This window comes from Sturnus vulgaris, chromosome 3, assembly GCF_052056855.1.
Source record: "Sturnus vulgaris isolate bStuVul1 chromosome 3, bStuVul1.hap1, whole genome shotgun sequence".
NCBI classification, from domain to species: Eukaryota; Metazoa; Chordata; class Aves; order Passeriformes; family Sturnidae; genus Sturnus; species Sturnus vulgaris.
In genome coordinates, this window is record NC_142245.1 from 83,176,365 (window position 1) to 83,194,346 (window position 17,982).

The 17,982-nt window shown below is 35.1% G+C and overlaps 1 protein-coding gene across 2 annotated transcripts in view; it reads left to right on the top strand.

Moving 5' to 3' along the window:
- The window catches only part of PHIP (PHIP subunit of CUL4-Ring ligase complex), a 106,803-nt gene that overhangs the window by 63,331 nt on the left and 25,490 nt on the right, over positions 1-17,982 (top strand). For both annotated transcript variants that reach the window (XM_014870196.2, XM_014870197.2), the window contains exons 19-25: positions 165-348; positions 1,016-1,139; positions 8,880-9,020; positions 9,797-9,873; positions 10,523-10,754; positions 13,825-13,944; positions 17,495-17,602. In XM_014870196.2, the coding sequence (XP_014725682.1) occupies positions 165-348; positions 1,016-1,139; positions 8,880-9,020; positions 9,797-9,873; positions 10,523-10,754; positions 13,825-13,944; positions 17,495-17,602 (986 nt within the window). The remainder of the gene's footprint in view (positions 1-164; positions 349-1,015; positions 1,140-8,879; positions 9,021-9,796; positions 9,874-10,522; positions 10,755-13,824; positions 13,945-17,494; positions 17,603-17,982) is intronic.

Sequence of the window (17,982 nt, forward strand, 5' to 3'; positions counted from 1 at the left end):
TGGTGACTGTAAAAACTGCTGAAATGCTTATACTCAGTTAATATGATTTCTTTTGAAGTAATAGATCAAGTAATGTTATTTTTTTCCATTTAATTCCAAGTTTTTATTTTCAAATGCTTCCCTAAGAATTTCAGATTAAGAACTGTTGTGCTTTGACTTTTTAGGATCTGTAAGCTCTACCTCAGAAGTACATTCCCCACCAAATATAGGGTTAAGGCGCAGTGGACAAATTGAAGGTGTGCGGCAGATGCACAGCAATGCACCAAGGAGTGAAATAGCCACTGAGCGGGACCTTGTGGCTTGGAGTCGCAGGGTTGTAGTGCCTGAGCTGTCTTCTGGTGTGGCCAGGTAAACATAGATCAAGAATTTTACTGTAGTGAACTTAATTAAATGGAAGAGTTTTGTAATTCCTATCACCATTCACATTGTCATTTTTTTAATATATTGTCATCTCAAATTTCTTATAAAATCTGTTTCAGTTTGAAATCACTTGTTCATATATCACTTGCATAATCTTGTAATTCCAGAATGATTTGGAGTAAAAATTGTCCTTTTAATGAATGATGCAGTAATTGAACTTGTACAGGCAATGGGATCTAGTTGCCTCAATATTTTCTGACTTGTAGCATAAGATTGTGTTTTAATTCCTCTCATAATATGGCATTCTGTGGCTGGAATACTGACCTAAACTATTAGGTGCCTTAGATGAATTTTAATTTCCAAACTGGAGCTTCAATTTTTTCAGTAATTACTTCTTGTGATGAATACTTAAATCAGTAAGTCAAAAAAACTACTTGCCATAGTCAAGCATAAACTGTTCTAGTTTAATGAAATAAGATGAAAATCTTACTTTGTTTGAAAAAAGCTAATTTTAAAGCCATTTGCTAACTGTAAAGTGAAAAACTGCTGTTCAAAGAATGATACAGATGTTGAATGTCTATTCCTTGGCTTGGAATAGATCCGCTCAATTGTAGTAATGTCCTTTAAAGTTAACATCTCAGTTTTCTTTTTCTAGTAGGCAGGAAGAATGGAGAACAGCAAAGGGAGAAGAAGAAGTAAGGGTGTATCGATCAGAGGAGAAAAGAAAGCATGTCATTAGTCACATTCCAAGAGAAAACAAAATACCTACTTTCTCTAAGGTAAGTAGTGCACCTGTACCTTATCACAGAAGGAAGCATAAAATTTTATTCAAGAAGTTGAGTCATATAAATTTACATTCCTCTTCTCAGTTTTGAATTTACAAACCAGGGTAGGGGAGTTTGTTTACCTTCCCCAGAATGAAGAAGAAGCATGTCTGTACTGATGTTTCAATATGTTCTTAATAATAAACAACATGGTTTGCTTTCAGAGGTGGGGGGAAATCCCTGCAAATCTGGTGTTAGGGACATGGTTTGCTGTAGGGAATCTGTCACTATTAATCAATACACCCTACTGCTGTTGTCTACTGTTTGACTTACTGTCCTGTGGAAAGGTTATATTAAAACTCACGTCACAATTCTTAACCTTAACACATTAAATAAATCTCCAAATAGAGAATTGGGTATTTTCTCTCATGGCACCCTAAAAATCATATGTGTGCTGTTATGGGATATATCTAAATCATGCTTTTTGCTAGAGCTGGGAATACATTTTCAGAAAAGATGAAAGCAGGATAGATTAAGGAGAAGGAAATAAGTTGTATTGAGAATTAAATTGTCATAAGTGACATGCTCTTTTTTAAATATAACTTGCAAAGGAATTTGATTTTGTGTATTCTTGCTGGTTAAAAAAATGGAAGGATATATATTTCATGTTCACATAAAGAATTTTATGTCTTCTTTGTTTAAAATTACTTTTATCTATTAATTGCACATGCTTATCTGTGTTTTTCTAGCTAAATAATCAACTATGTTTTGGAATAAAGGAAGTAAATTTTAGCAATGGTAAAGGAGAACCATGCTTTGAATTTCGTATACTTAATATAGAGGAGACACTTCACCCTCAATCCAAAGCTTGTAAAATACAGATTTCAGGAACACCTGCAAATTGTGGCAATTGCCACTGAAAAGTAAAAATCATGGTGGAAAAAAATATATTAAATAAAAAGAACAAGTATGCAAAAGACTGCATCTCTTAAGTTTATTAGAGTACTATACTCTATGCCTGTGCTCTTAATTGCTTGCTTTCTTGTGAAAGAAGGAACTGAGATTGAAAGCAATCTGAAAATTAAATAAATTTCAGATGCTTTGTAGAGATTCTGTAATTTTTAATAATGATGGATTAATTTTATATGTAGTAGAGTAAGTTTGAGAGGAGCAAGTTTATATTAATTTGAGTATTGTTAAATTAGAGTATTGTTTTGTTAATTTTTTCATACGCAACCAAAGTAAAGATTGCTAAAGTGATGTGAACACTCTCTTACCCACAGTTCCCTAATAACTTTAAATTTCTTTATTAAATTTATTTCTTACTTTTTTCTTCAATTTCTTTCTTTTATTAAAATTTGAATGCATTGCTGTTTTAAAAAACGGTACTGATGCACTCTTTTCAGTTCTGCAGGCACCAACATTGTGTATTTTCCCAAGATATACTGAAAAAAATCTGTTCACTTTTGTATCCAGTTCTTGTACATACAGGGGGAAAGCTTTATGCCATATGACAGGATTCATTAGTGAAATACCAGGACATCAGAAGTCTTTGTAACTCTTAGTTTTCTTCTGGGAGTGATAGAAAATGGGCTTGACAAATTCAGATTTTAACAAAGTTTTTTCTTGTCTTGAGGGGATGTATTTTGGTGCTGAATTATACACTTTTTAAATTTAATTAAACAGTTGCACTGCTCAATGGTTTCTGGTTTTTTTCCTTGTCTTTAGCTGCAGCTTAGTCAAAAGATCCTTCCTGATAATGTGAATTCATACCAAATTACCATTAAATTTCTACTTGGGTTACAGTTTTCTTCTAAAATATCACTAGGGCATAAAAGTTTAACAGAATAGGCCAGCTGGTCTGGCATTTTGGTTTTTGCAATTAGTTTTATGATATCTTGAAAACAAAGAAACTTAAAGCAAATGCTTTTTAAAATCCTGTTTAAAAAAAAAAATTTAGTCTCCAAACTGTAATGGCAGCACTGGATCTTTTGAGCCCCATATTTTTATTTGTGGTATTTATCTCCTTGAAATCCTTCGGAGCAACTGCTACTTAGGAATAGCTTCCTTCAGTTTCATATATTTACACCTGGGGGGGTTCTATGATCTGGATTCTGGATTGTCAGAATGTGAGGGAGAGAGCTTGGTAAATCCTTTAGTCACTTTCCACCTCTGTTCTGAGGAAATAATGAAAAACCCCAGGCAATCATGGTCTTTTCATTTGAGTATGTCAGTAAATTTTCTATATAAAAATTACCGATATACTTAGGAATACTTTCAGAACACTTAAAGCCCTCATAAATCCTACTGAATACTTTTTTATGGCATCTTGGAATAAAAATGTCGTTTTCTACAATAGCTGATTCTTCATTAAATACATATCTTTTTGGAGGACTCAGACTGCTGAGAACCACACTAATTCAGATCTCTAGTGTAAAATCTCAGAGGGATTCAGAAATAAGTAGATATCCCATGGGCTTTAAATAAGCACGTTTCAAGAAGAAAAAGGTGTTTGCTCTTGAGTAATTGAGTCTCACAATTAAATTAACTGCTCAGATTTTCATGATTTTTGTTATTGCTTATGGTTAACATGAGCAACCCTTCAGCTCAGGAGGAGTGTCTTAGTAACAGGAATAGTGAATTGGAATTGTCGTCTTCTGTAGTGTTCACAATAAATTCAAATAAACACCTGGGAAGAGAAGCAAGATTGACTGCAATCCAAAACCTGTTGTGCAATATTTTTAGGGTTGTTTTAAATAGAAATTAATTACTTCATTATAGTTGCTCTTCTGGTGCTGTTCTTTTACAGTGACAGTCTGACTTTAAATACAAGCTGTGTTAAACTGAAGATAAAACTGGAAAGCACAGTGTAAATATTTCTTTTCCTTGAGAACATCCAGTAGGTTTTGATACTGATTCCTTGTAAGTTTTATTAGAATACTGTTGCAAGACTATAGTTTTTTTATTGCATAGTGGATTCTTACAGGTTTAATGAGAGAATTTATGATCTAAAGGAGATGGAGAAGACCTCCAAAAAAATACAGGCATGACATTTTCTTCCAGTAATCTCTAGACTTGAGAATTATAGCATCAAGAATTCTAGAAAATGTCTCACTCTATAGAACTGTCAGCTTCTCTGAGAGCAGAGTTAAACAAGGCTTGTATTGAAAACATTTTCTTCATAGGAATATTCAGTTGTAATTCATACCAGTAGGAAATACTGGTTTTAATATCAACTTTTGAAATTTATTAGGTCTATTAATATAGTAATGATAGTGGTGAAAAAATATTGTAATGATAATGGTGAAAAAATATTTTCTTCTGTTCCCTTCTTCCCTTCTAACTGAAAGATGTCAAAAATACAGAAGTAAAATGAAAAGGTGGGCAGGAATGAATGTTATTAGCATTTTGGATTGCAAGCTAAAGTGTAGGTCAATAAGGAAGAACACAGAGCAGCTGTAATTACATTTTGAGGAGTTTCTAAAGTCCTATTGCTAATTTTTAATTCAGGGTCATTGTAGAGTGTGTTAAAAGTAGTACAGAATTATAGCTCAGTCTTTCTTCTTTCACAATATCTGCAATTTAAATGCAAGTGACATAAGTATTCTGCTATTGAAAGCCCATGTTTCTTTGACACAGGTCATATGGAAAAGTGTTTGTATATGATTGCTTAATGGAGTTGTGGGGGAGAAACTAAAAACTTGGGTATTTTGACCTGAATAGTATTTAGTATCACTGCAGTGCAGGCTGAATAATGAATTTGGTTTGACTTTCAAAGTCATTGGTGAGGAATAGGATTTTTTCTATTATTAAACAAGAACACTTTAAAAAGCAAACAGCAAAAACTTGAACACCAATACATTAATGAAAGGGAGTAGAATAGAATTTTTTGCATTTTCAAAATGAAACTGTATTCCAAATTACTTGTTTCAGGAGCAGATGAAAACTGAGGTAAATAACATGCACAGGTTAATATTCCCAGTCCAAGTAATTAAGAGGGTTAGTTTATTAAACTACTGGGATTAAGGCATTTTAATAAATGTTTAAGAGTGTGAAATTTCTGTACACTAGAGGGTTCATGTGGCGTGTGTCCTAGTAAAATGTGACAAAAATGGAAATATTCCTCATTATTATAAAGTGGAAATGTTATGCCAAATTTTCAAGGAATTAACATAGGAAATTGTTATGGATGGACAAAAGTAGGCATAGGCCTTCTGTTGTGATGGGTGCAAATGACTGTATTATAAACTAACAGAACCCAGGGAATAGAAATGTGTGCTTTGTTCTGCTGAAAGTGGCTTATTTGTGTTCCACAGAAATAAGTTTTTCTACTTACATGTTATTTAAACAATGCTTCCAATTAAATCAGCAAGATGTTAAGAGGAAAATAATCTAAAACTCCAGAGCCTAGCAGTTAGTGCTTAATGTCTGTTATCTTCACTGCTTTTAGAAGTTATTACTAATTTTTACATATATGTGATGTAGTAACAGTTAAAGTCTAAGTAATTACAGACACTGATTCAGACTTGAGGAGGCTGTGGAAGGGTGCTCTTTAGCCAAATAGAAAATGCCAGGACAAGAGACCTATTTAATGTTGGGGTTCTGATATTGGACATATGTTTGTGCCTTGCCCCTATTGAACTTTCTAGAAGTTAACTCCTCTTGGTATTTTTGCATAAAAAATAGATGCTGCTGTTAAGAAATACCATGAAATTGATACAGCAAAAACTTCTCAAAATTGCTTTAACCCTGTATGAAACTGCAGCAAAGCTGTGCTTCCCAATGCTGTCAGAGTCATAAGGACCACAGCATGCAGTGTGGTTTGAGTTGTCAGGACACTCTGGGTTTCTACTCTATCTCTCACAAATTCTGTTACCAAGACCCCCAGCAGTGTCCAGTATGCCTCTCAAACACAGGAAATGCCATCATTTTTATTTCCCAGGAAAACTGTTCTGACAGGAGCTGTAATTTCTGGTTTATCAATAGATGTACTCTGATACTGATTGGAAGCCTTGGACAAGGTACTTGTCAGCATAGATGACTGTTCATCGAAGTGTTTAGAGAGAAAATGATAATTGAACCTCAAATAATTTCCCAGCCTACCGTTAGAGTAGAGAGTACAAGTTCAAGCTCTTTCTTTAAGTTATATATTGAGGAGAGGAGGCATCAGCTGTGTTACCTCAGTTATAGTTGAACATACTGGTGATAATTACATTTTGTAAAAAAAATCCTGTAGTACTTTATAGTCAAACCTTCACATTCAACTCCATCCCTCTGCCAAATAAATAGAGTTCTGCCTTACAGCTTCTCTTCAGATTTTGAAAAGATAAGTTGAATAGGAATGATGTTAAAATAACTTTTTTTGGCAAGGTGAGGCAATTGTATACCCTATGGCCCGTTTTTTCATCCCTGCTTGAGCAGTGAGTTTAGACAAGGTGACATCTAGAGATCCTTTCTGATTTCATCCTATTGCTCTGTTACTCATGGATAAGTACTTGTGGTTTTGTTTTCCTGATTTTTTTTCTGTTCTTATTTTGGCATTGTATCTTTCTCAAAGCAGTTTGTTACCCTTCAGCATCACTACAATCCAATATTTATACAGTGGTATTACTTTTTTCCATGAAGGAATGATTGGGGCGGAGGGGCTGGGGTGTTGTTTTTTCCCCTCAAGCTTTGAACTGCCAAAAGAAAAGAACTCTTTTGAAAACCAAAGAGTAATGCAAAGTGCTTCAGTTTCCCAAGCATCTGTAGCTCTATTTGAGTGGGAAAAGCTATATTTATGATAACTGTTTGAGAAGCCTCACCTCTGAAGAGAAACGGGGAGTTTCTCTTTTGTTTCTAGGGAGAAGACATGAACATTGCAGTCAAGCTGTAACGTAGCTTCTGCAAAATATGTCCCCCTTATTGTAAGGGATACTTGACTACTTTGTTTCATTTGGGTTATGTGATTCCATTCTATTGTCCCTGCTTTTTCTACTATGTTTCATCGTGAAAAAGTCACAATTCAGTAGCAGAAACAAGTTACTATAATTCTGGCTTTTGTGACCTCTTTGCTTCAGTAATGAATCTTGAGAGCTTGATGAGAAGTGAGCAGCCCCAGAAGGCTGTGTGATGGGCTCAGCCACTGGGCTTAGGGCTGCCATGGAGTGGTTCTGGATCAGGTCAGAGCAGCTTGAGGACATCTGGCATGTGCTGCCAGTTTGAATCCAGAAGGAGGAATGAGTGCCCCAGGTCTCAGAAGTCTTGGACAATGTTAAAATGCTGGTAGCTGAACAGTCCCATCTGAACAGTAGCTATGCTGTCAGTGATAACTTCCCCAACTAGACAGAGGGACAGAATAATAGGAGCAAAGTACTCACTGAAAAGAGCACAGAGCAGTTTGTGTTGGTGCTCTGTGCTTTGATGAAAACTGGAACACAACTGTACAGAGTGGTGTGCTAGCTTACTTTGCTGAACTGTTGCAGTCATGCTTGCAGAAGGTGTGTGTATCTCCTAACAGGGAGTGTGGAAGTAAAACTAGTTACTGGATTTCTGCACTTTAATGATGATTGTTGTGGCTAAGGAAAACTAAAGCTTAGCTAGTGTTGATTAGCCAAGTTTTACTACAGTTTTTACTTTAAAAAGTGGGAGTTATTTTCCTCAACAAGAAAATGCAACCTAATGAACCAGCTTTTATCATACATAATAGAAAAATCTTCTCTTTTCTACAAAAGAAAAAAAAAAATCAAGAGGAATATGTACAAGCAGTCTGCTCTACTAGAAGACTGTCAAAATATTACTGCCTTTGTTTTGTTCCAATTCTGCTTTCTTCCTCTCCGGGACTTTTTTCAGCTATTATCAGCACCTAGTAGATATCTGAGATTTTCTTTGTGGTAGAAGGATAACACTGGGGAAGTGTACCTCTTTTTGTGTCACCTAGGAATGTGCCCAGAAATTATTTTGTTGGATCTGAGTTAGGATTAAGTTCGACTATACATGCCAAAAAAAAAAAATTACCACAAAACGCTTGAAATTGAGAGCATAATTCTTGGGTTTTTTTTCCCCAGTAACCGGGGAGGGACTAATACAAAATTGCACACTTGGTGTTGAGAGCAAGTGTTTGCATTATGTATATTCTACAGGAGGAACAAAATCTCTCAATGCTGGAGCATGAAATATTTCTAAATTACAGCTTTATTTCGTTCTTTTAAGCTTCATAAGGGCTCATATTCTTTCAAACTGACTCATTCATTTGAACTCTTCAATGCATTATCATAATGTTTAAAGGTCTGTATTTGCTAACAGTCATCTCTGTATGCTAAGGGGTGTGTTTCTTTTCTAACACATCTGACCCCTTGGCTGCAAAATAACACTGAACTTCTGCGTGACTTCCTTTCCTTAGCCATTTTTAATGTAATCCTAAGCTTTTACAAGCCCTTAGCAGCCTATCAGTAGTTATGTTCAGCCCTTGTTTTAGTCCTTATTAACCGACATGTACTTTGCAGAGAATGAATATTTTTAATAATTACAGATTTAGAAATTGTTTTGTGTCTGGAAAGAAATTTAATTATTTCCAGAATACATGGAACTGTTTGGTGCTTACATTCATTCAAGTACTCATGTGGAGTGTTTTCTTCAGCAGCTCTTTAGTTTTGGACTTGTAGCTTTTTGCCAATGCAAAAATTGTTTCCTGGAATACAATTAGTAAAGAAAATGCAATGTATTAAAAAAAAGTACACTCAAAAATTATGTATTTTAACTTTTGTATCTTTACAGAACCATTCTCATGATAATTTACTAGATGCTAGTGACTCAAAGAAACAAGCAGCTAATCAGCACAACTACCGTACAAGATACGCTGCAGAAGAAACTGCAAGGCCTGCTGAAGAGTTGGAAAATGGACACAGTTCTTCAGATGTAAGATCCTTATTAATGAGGCAGTCTTACATATTCCATATCTCTCATTAAGCTCCTGCTTCAGCTAATAAAATATTGTTTCTAGTAGAAACTCAAGTTATGTTTTTCACTGTGCGTTTCCTTTCAGCTCTTAAAAAAATTATGTTGTATTAGGTTTTCACATGCTGTTGTATACGTTTGGCTTTGGCTTAAAAAGTAATTGACAAAGGAAAAAAAGTGTTCATTTGTAAAGGTTTTTTGCAAAGTGTATGTGCAATTTGGAAGCCTAGTCAGCACTCATCACGTGGCCTAGCAATGTGGTCACCAACTTTAGGTGACCTTGCTTGAATAGTGAAGTTGGATAATATGACCTCCAGAAGTCCCTTCCACCCTCAATTATTCTGTGCTTCTGTAACTATGGTAGAGAATGAGTGAGGAGTACATAAAATTCATATTGGTTATTGTTCGATATTGAAAAGATGTGGAAATAATTTTTGAGAAGGTAAGATAGCCTTGTCACATAGTGATGAAAAATGTTGCTCTATACTACGTCAAGCCAGGCACAGATATCTTCATACTTCTTTATATAAGTCCACTAAAATAAAGGAACTATCTGCAAACTAAAATGCCTTTTTAACATAAAGTTTCTAGAATGCCAGATGTTTATAACACATATAAAGGCTAGAAAAGTTTTCATTGTATTGTCATATATTATAATCTGAGCTCTAAAGAAAATGCTTTCTTTTTCTCTGCCTTCCCCTCTGCCCCTTCCCAATGCCTTTTGCTCTCCTTATTAGGAAGGAGAAGTAGTTGTTGCCAGTGGTGGAACATCAGAAGACGATGAAAGAGCATGGCACAGTGATGGCAGTTCTAGGTAAGTGACTATAAAACCTATAGAGAAAATTCTTGCCAAGAAATCTTTAATAATTTTTGCTGTAAACAGTTAATAACTAACACTTGTGCAGATTTAGAAGAACTGTGAACAAGAACATGAAACTTTCAGGATTTAATTTTCAATCATATTGCTAAATAAAATTTATGGAGGGTTTTTCCTTGTTTGCTGGAAGCAGAATTGTTTTGCAGGAAGGTATTTCTTTTCAGGCACACAAACCCTTCAGGCAGGTAGTAGCAGTTTCCTATGGCTCTTGGTCTGAGCTTTGATCCTTGGTATGAAATTAGAGAGCAAATAAAGCATCCTTTATTTTTTCATTCAAAGCTATTCAAAACCAGAAGACTTCAAAAAAATATCCAGACTTCAGTGTTTATCATCTTGAATTGATGAAGCAAAAACAGTGTTTACTTCAAGGGATGCTATAAGTTAAGCTTCTTGCAAGACCAAATGATGTCAGGGCTTTTGTTTTACTACCATTTAAATTGTAGCTACAATATAGGGTTTTAAGCATTAGGTTTTTAACTATTAAAACATTCTAGTTAGCTAGACTGTTAACTAATTTTTTACTGTGTTATGTTATGTAATCCAATGCGCTTTTTAATTTCTTTTTTCTTTGTTGTATCACGTATAGTGATTATTCTAGTGATTATTCTGACTGGACAGCAGATGCAGGAATCAATTTGCAACCACCAAAGAAAATTCCTAAAATTAAAACAAAGAAAGCGGAAAGTAGTTCAGAGGATGAAGAAGGACCTGAAAAACAAAGAAAGCAAATTAAAAAGGAAAGGAAAAAGGGTATTGAGGAGAAAGATGGACCATCAACATCACCAAAGAAGAGGAAACCCAAAGAGAGAAAACAAAAGGTTAGATGTTTTTTGTGTATTACAGGTTGCTCATTCCTGCTGACTTAGAAGTAATTGGATGAATGATTCAGTTACATATACAACTTAATATTGTCTAATTTTAAACCACATCATGACTTTTAACAAATGATAATTAAAGACTCTTGCAAGTCAAATGATAGATGACTATAATGATATGCTTTCCGAAAATGATCTATTTGATGTAAGGAGCACTTCTAATGTCCTTATCACTATCCTTGCTTACACCAGAATCTTCCTTTCTGTGGAAGCAGAGTATTTAACTTCCAATACAATTGAGTATTGGTATAACATGCCAGTATTTTTTACAGCTGTGCTGACTTGTCTCCCTATGTAATTGCAATTTCTTTTAGATCTGCACAACCATGTAAGTTTTTCCTGTCAATTCTATAATATATGATATTTTCATTATGCTTGCTACTATTGACTCCATCAAGGGAAATATGACTTGATCAGATTTTGTTGTTGTCTGTATTTTGTTTGCTTTCTGATATAATGCAATTACAGTTTAGATCAGTACTTAGAAATTTTCAGTGACTTTAGTTATTTTCAGTGTGTTTTTTGAGAGGTTGTTTTGTTTTTAATTGTTAGATCTGAAAACTTCTCTTCCTTCTTTCTTTACAGAGACCAGAAGTGATCTATCTAGTAGATGCTAATTGTTTTTGTAAACTTCGAGCTTCTCTTTTTGCAGTGCCCAAGGAAGCTAACTGTATCATCTAAACTAATTACCTGTATTTTGTTTATTTATTAGATTAGGAGTCCTCAGCATTCTTTAAAATCATTATTTCAGTGCTTTAGCCCTCATTAGAAGGTAGCCTGACAAAACAGCTGTTTGAACACGGAGGTTGGCACAGTGTCAGATGAGCTGTGAATCTCTGGTGTGGCATAGAGGATGTCAGATGGTAGTCTTATATTCTTTGTTTAGGCTACTATTTGTGTTTTGTACACAGTCATTAGTTGCACTATCAATACTAACAGTATATTGCTATTTACACAGTCTGAAACCAAAAGAAGGTATCAGAAGGAATAAGAAAGCAGTTGAGAAAAATAGATGGTGGAGGACTTTTTAAATGATTGAAACCTCTAGTTTAGATTCTTATTATAAAATAAAAAGCCGGTTGAGAGCCTAGTATTTCCACTTAGATTAAAACTAAGCTGAGTGTTTTGGGAATCTTGCATCCATTTTAGTCCCAGTTATGGAGATATGGAACATCTTTGATTCAAAGAGTATCAGGCCTAGATATTTCAGACTTTTAAAGCTGACCTGCTTATTTCTTGAGTCACAAGAAAATATGAAGCTGGAAGTAATTGCAGAAAATCACCGCTCTTTCCTCTATCTCTAGGTAGCATTAATTATACCTGTCATTCCTGACAGATGTTAGTCTTTGAAGTTTCTTGTGGTGGACATTTGACCTCCTTACTGAGCAGAGAGCTCACAGGCCTTTCTGGTAGAAAGTTCTTCCTCATTCTGATCCTGATTCAAAATTAGGTTTTTTCACTGGGGCGAGAAGTTTTGACTGTCTTTGTAGCCACACACAGAATCTCAAAAATTAGAAAAGGAGTAGAGAAAAATTGACATTCATCTCTATTAATGCATGAGTTTCATGATCTTGAGTGGTGCTTATATTTCTAATCCCCCTCTACCAAAAATCAATCTAAAAAATGATAGTGCAATGAAGAAGGATGAGGAAGAATCACCCAGGAAGATCAAAAGTACAGAACTTTTTTTTTTTTCTTTAGATCAGACACAGAGACTGACTCTTGAAAGGGAGAGAGTTTGGAAGAGATATGATGAAAAAGCTTGTATAAAACTATCATAGTTTAGAAAGGAATAAATGCAGAATGAAATACTTCCCTATTTTGTTACAGTGAGATGTAGCACCTGATGACACAGACATAAAGCTCAAAAATGGGCTGTTTTCCCATTCAATATCCCCCTCGCACCCCAAATCCGCCTGAGTGTGTAGTCAGGTAGAGGAACTAATTACTAAAGGATTTAGTAGAGTTTCAGAAATTATTTATTAAAGTCACTGGGAGTAATCCCTTCCTGATGAGTAACTAAGATCAGACTTGGCTTCCAGAAAGTTTTAAATTGATGATTAATGTGTAAAGTTATAAAAAAGGAAGGTTCTCTGGTTAAAGGCTGTGTTTTACCTCCCATAATTCATCAGCTGGCTAGACATTTTGCTCTGATGCCAGTTTTTTGCAAGACAGAGGTGCTTGAACCACAGAATTCACAAAGTGCTTCTATGTTATTGACTTATTACAGTGGAGAGGTTCTATTTTGATTTTTTTTTAGTGGGCTTTTGTTTTTAAATATATCTATGCCTTTTCCATGATACCCACTGGTGCAATCATCACAGTACCACTTGTCATGTGAAACCACATTTGAATTGGTGTAATGGAATTACACGTGGCATATCCTATTTGCAGTCTGGAGATGCAGAGTCCTCCAGCAGTGGCTGTATGAAGTGGATTTCTGTACAGCCATCAAGGGTTGCTTTCTGTACACATCCACAAGATCCTGTTAGGAATTTCAAAGCAGCCTGGCTTGAATGGTTGTACAAACTCCTGCTTTTTCTGACATATTGGATACAGACAAGCAGTTTGCACCCAGGACCAGCAACTGCCCTGAGTGTCATTGCTCACAAGTACGTGATGTGGAAATACATTCTGAAAATGCAGTTCCACAGCACTTTATAATAAGTATGCTAATAGGTGATGTGGATGTACCCAAAACAGGTAATTTTCACATGATTTACAGCATAAATCTCTTCCTCCTTTTTTTTGTCCGAGGTTCCTTAATTGGAGGCAGCTGTATCATTTTAGTGCCTTTTTGGCCAAGGCAACCATATGAATTTGGTTCAAGAGAATGACATGCTTCCATTTTATCATTTTGGACATCAGACATAGTTAGTGGACTGTTATTAAATACAGTTTTTGTTTAGGGCTCATCCCTACACCCCCCCCAAAAAAACCTCAAAAGGCAGTTAAGATTAATCTTCACACTAGCAATAATTTTGCACTAATCCTCTGTGTATGTTTTCTTTAGAGGTTGGCTGTAGGAGTTCTGGCAGAAAATGGTTTGACGCTGGAAGAATGGCTGCCTTCAGCATGGATTACAGACACTGTTCCTCGGCGGTGCCCGTTTGTCCCACAGATGGGGGATGAGGTATTGTAGTTTTTTCCTTTGTCTCCTTGCTTCTTTCAGCTTGTTTGTGCCTTTTGTGTTTTCATCTGTGCATTTTTTCCCCAGAGACTTACATCCAAAATATTTTCTTTGATCATTCTTTGATCTGGCTAAAATTTTCTTTCTCTTCCTTGTATTTAGAAAATATTCTTTATGGTGTTGCTTTGACTTTTATTATTATTCCATGCTGTTGCACTAGTGTTCCTTCTTGTGTGGTATTCAGTGTGTTGATTTCCTTATGGCACCTGTACACAAGCTGTGTGAGGTGCTTTATGCTGTGAAAGTATTCCTTAATTGTAGAGTATTTGGTATCCTGAAGAATAGGAAAGAAATCAGATATGAAATTAAGTCTGGAAAACATACTTCAGTTTGGGACTTGAAATAAAAGCCAGGAATTAAGCCTCCTGGGGAAGGTTGTGGGGTTTTTTGCTTGGTGTGATTATTTTGATGTAATTTAAAAAAAAAAAAAAATTTATTCTGAAGAAAAATTCTGATATTGTCCTTATCACTTGTGTTGCTAATATTAAAACATTTCTGCTAGTCTCTTACAACAGAAAATCACGAGAAAAGTTTTATGTATATGTATTTTATACAAATCAGACTGTAAATACTTTGTAAACGTGACCCAGATGTTTCAAAATACGGTAGCAAAGGGAAACTCACCAGTTTCTACATTGGAATATGTAGCAGGTGAACGTTACACTGAATTCTATGAATAAGTAGTAATAGGTAGAATGTAATCTTGAAAGCCAGAGTCTGTGCATGTTTCTTAAAACCCCTTCAGGTTAAAATAAGAGGAAATAGCTGGTTTATGCTGTAATGGGCCGTGTGTTGTCTCTTTGGGGAGCAGCATGTTTTGTGAGTTACTAAACAGAGTTGTTATGTAGCTCACACCTTCAGAACGGTGTTGGAGAAATACTTGACATGGTGGAAAAGTTGATTAACTTTGCCCCCCATCTAAAGCTTTTTATGGGCACCACCTTAGAAACTCAATCAGGAGCAGAGCTTGCATGTGCAAGCAGTTTTGTTTTTACTGGATCACTTCACTGCTGCAGTTCACAGCAAAGCTATGCAAAAATTGCATCAGCAAAGCTAGTGAGGGAGGGAAGGAGCATTTCAAGTTGAGGGTTGCAGCTAGAGAAAATGCTTATGGATTTATACCCTCCAGTAAGCATGTTTTGGAGACTCTGCTGTTCAAAAGATCAAGTCCAAATAAATATATTTGGTGCCTGATACCATCTGGATACAGTGAAGCAGCCAAGGATTTATCAGGACCATACTGCTCAGGAGACTTTAACATCGTATTGGTTTAGTAAGATAAACAGTTGTGTTTGATTTGGCATCTGCTGAATAGCATGTACAGTGTGTACTAGGAATATCTAAGTAGGGTACATCCTTTTACTGAAAATGCTTTATATGGGAGAACAGGAAGTTTTGTGTCCTGTGCCTGGAAAGTAGGAATAATTGTACCAATAGAGAGTATGTAATCCAGCCGCTCTGTCTGAAATTCTATCTCTGATATTTGCCTTCCCCGGATTTACTTATTAGGTGAAAATAAATTATTTATCTAGAAAGTTACTTTTGAGATTCATATAAATAAATGGTTGTTTTAATTAGAAAAATGTTGTGAGACGAGATACTGTGTGGCCTTCCAACATTTTGTTGGATTATAGATATGTTTTATAAGATTTAGGGGGAGATATATTTCAAATATGTTCTCAAGCTGTACAAACAAGTAGGAAAAAACAGTAGTGCTATATTTAGTTACACTTAGTGTATAAGAATAGCACATACCAGCCCATTTCTCTTTCTGAGTAGTGCTGTTTACAGATCTCTGCCCTGTGTCTTGAGGAACGATGGAAACACCAGAGAGATGGGGTTACAACTTTGCTGTCTGAATATCCAAATGCAAGGCATGTTTGTTGGAGTGTTCTGCCCTTAACATGATAAAAAACAGTTTTGTCTGGGTACTACAGCAAACATGCAGAAGTAGGAATTCATCAAGAATAACAATATTATTTCCTGGGAAAAGACATGAATTCTCTTTTTTTCACAGATGTCTTCCCAGTTTGTTCTTCTGACAGAAGATGCAATGCTTAGAGCCATTTGCAAAATAAAGAATATTTCACTTCTGTAAACACTGTGTTGAATTTATGTAGTGGTTTAACAGAAACACGAAGTGTAGCAGAGACTGTCTGTAGCCTGTGCACTTTTTTTTGTTTTGATTCACTGGAATGTATGGGAAACAATCATCACAGTGTTGAGAGTGTAATGTAAATTTGCCTTCAGATGTGTCTCAGTAACCTCTGTTCCTTTTCCTGACAGATAGATTCTGACAGTGCCTAGAAGATTCTCACTTTTTTCTTGCCTTTTGTAGATGCTGTGTGTTTTGTCCCCATGAGGATATTATGCATATTGAACACTCTAAAAACAGGGATTTAAAAAAAATGTGGTGCTGAGTCCTTCTCCACTTAAAGTTCAAAATTGCCACATGACACTGAATTCACTGTTAATGTAGAAACCTGGCAAAGACTTCTTTATGTTTTATAATAAGAGTTTTGGAAAGCAAGTAGAAATACAAATATTAGTGTGTTTATTTGTATATTTTAAAAGTTAGAGGGATTTCTGCTCTCCTTTATTTTGTTGTTGTTGTATTGGACCTTTACATTAAGGCTATCTTTCCTGTGTGCTATTAAATGGAAATCCCATGTTGAGACACTTAAAGAGGATCTTTTATTTGGCATACATCATACCAAGAATACAGCCATTTATCAGATATTTGTTCTAACTAGTTTGTGGATCCTCTGTTTTGCATTTCAAATTCGTTCCTTGAATACATATTCCTAGGTTTCAGCTTACTGCCTCATTACAGTGATGGCTTATAATAAAAGCATTCATCCATATGGTATGATATACAGCAAGATCAAAGTAGAACTGTTAGACTCTGGATGTCTGAACCATGGAAATTTATACTGGAAGGATTAAAAAAAAAAATCACTGGAAATGTCTCTTTTAGATTGTTCAGGCCTTTGTAAGGCTATTTTTTCAGTGATATGGAAGCAAATAACAAAATCTTACCAGAACAATAAGACTTTTCCTTCTAGAGTATATTTCTTGTTCAAAAAAGATAAGCTATTAGATAGTGAATTTAGTGATACTTGATTGTTAACTTAGGACTGTCCTGCAGTGATGTATTAGTGGAGTTCTTGTTGCTGCCATTGAATTGCTCTATGGTGCAATGATAAATGGATGGTTTTGTTACTGATTTTGTTAGTCTCACTCACGTGTAATTTAGGGTATTTTGTTCATACAGAAAATAATGCTCCATGTCTTTCCTGCTTTTTTTCTGTGAATGTTTCTGTAACAGCTTTTAAAATTTTCCTCCACTCAATTTTTTGAGAATCCATGACTTTGGCAGGAAAACAGACTGAAAAGTTAGTGAAATAGAAAGTACACACATTCTATGGCAGTGACTTGTTAGCATTTCTGCTCCTCAGAGTCTTTGTAGGATAATTGTCACATTTCATTTTAGGTTTACTATTTCCGACAAGGTCATGAAGCATATGTTGTAATGGCTAAGAAGAACAAAATATATAATATTAATCCCAAGAAACAACCATGGCATAAAATGGAATTGCGGGTAAGACTTATTTTTCTTTTTTATTTATATTTTAACGTGTAAAAAAAAAAAGAAACAAATGGAAGTAAGTCCCTGATACAAATAAATCTAATATTGCAAGATCAGGGAAAAATTTAACTTAATAGTCAAATGAAATGAGACCTTAAACTGTACTATTTTTTTGTATCAGCTTGTTCAGATGAGATGGTTATACTTCATAGCAAAATATTTTTCAAACATACTGCATTGTGAAATAATCGCTCATTGTGGAACACTGAATTTCAGATTCTTGATTTTTATGTGATCTGGCAGAAATATAATATATTCAATATATCCATGTTTTCATGTTTCCAAAAGCTATTTCAATTAACTTCAGTGGTGGTACATAGTATTTTGTTTAT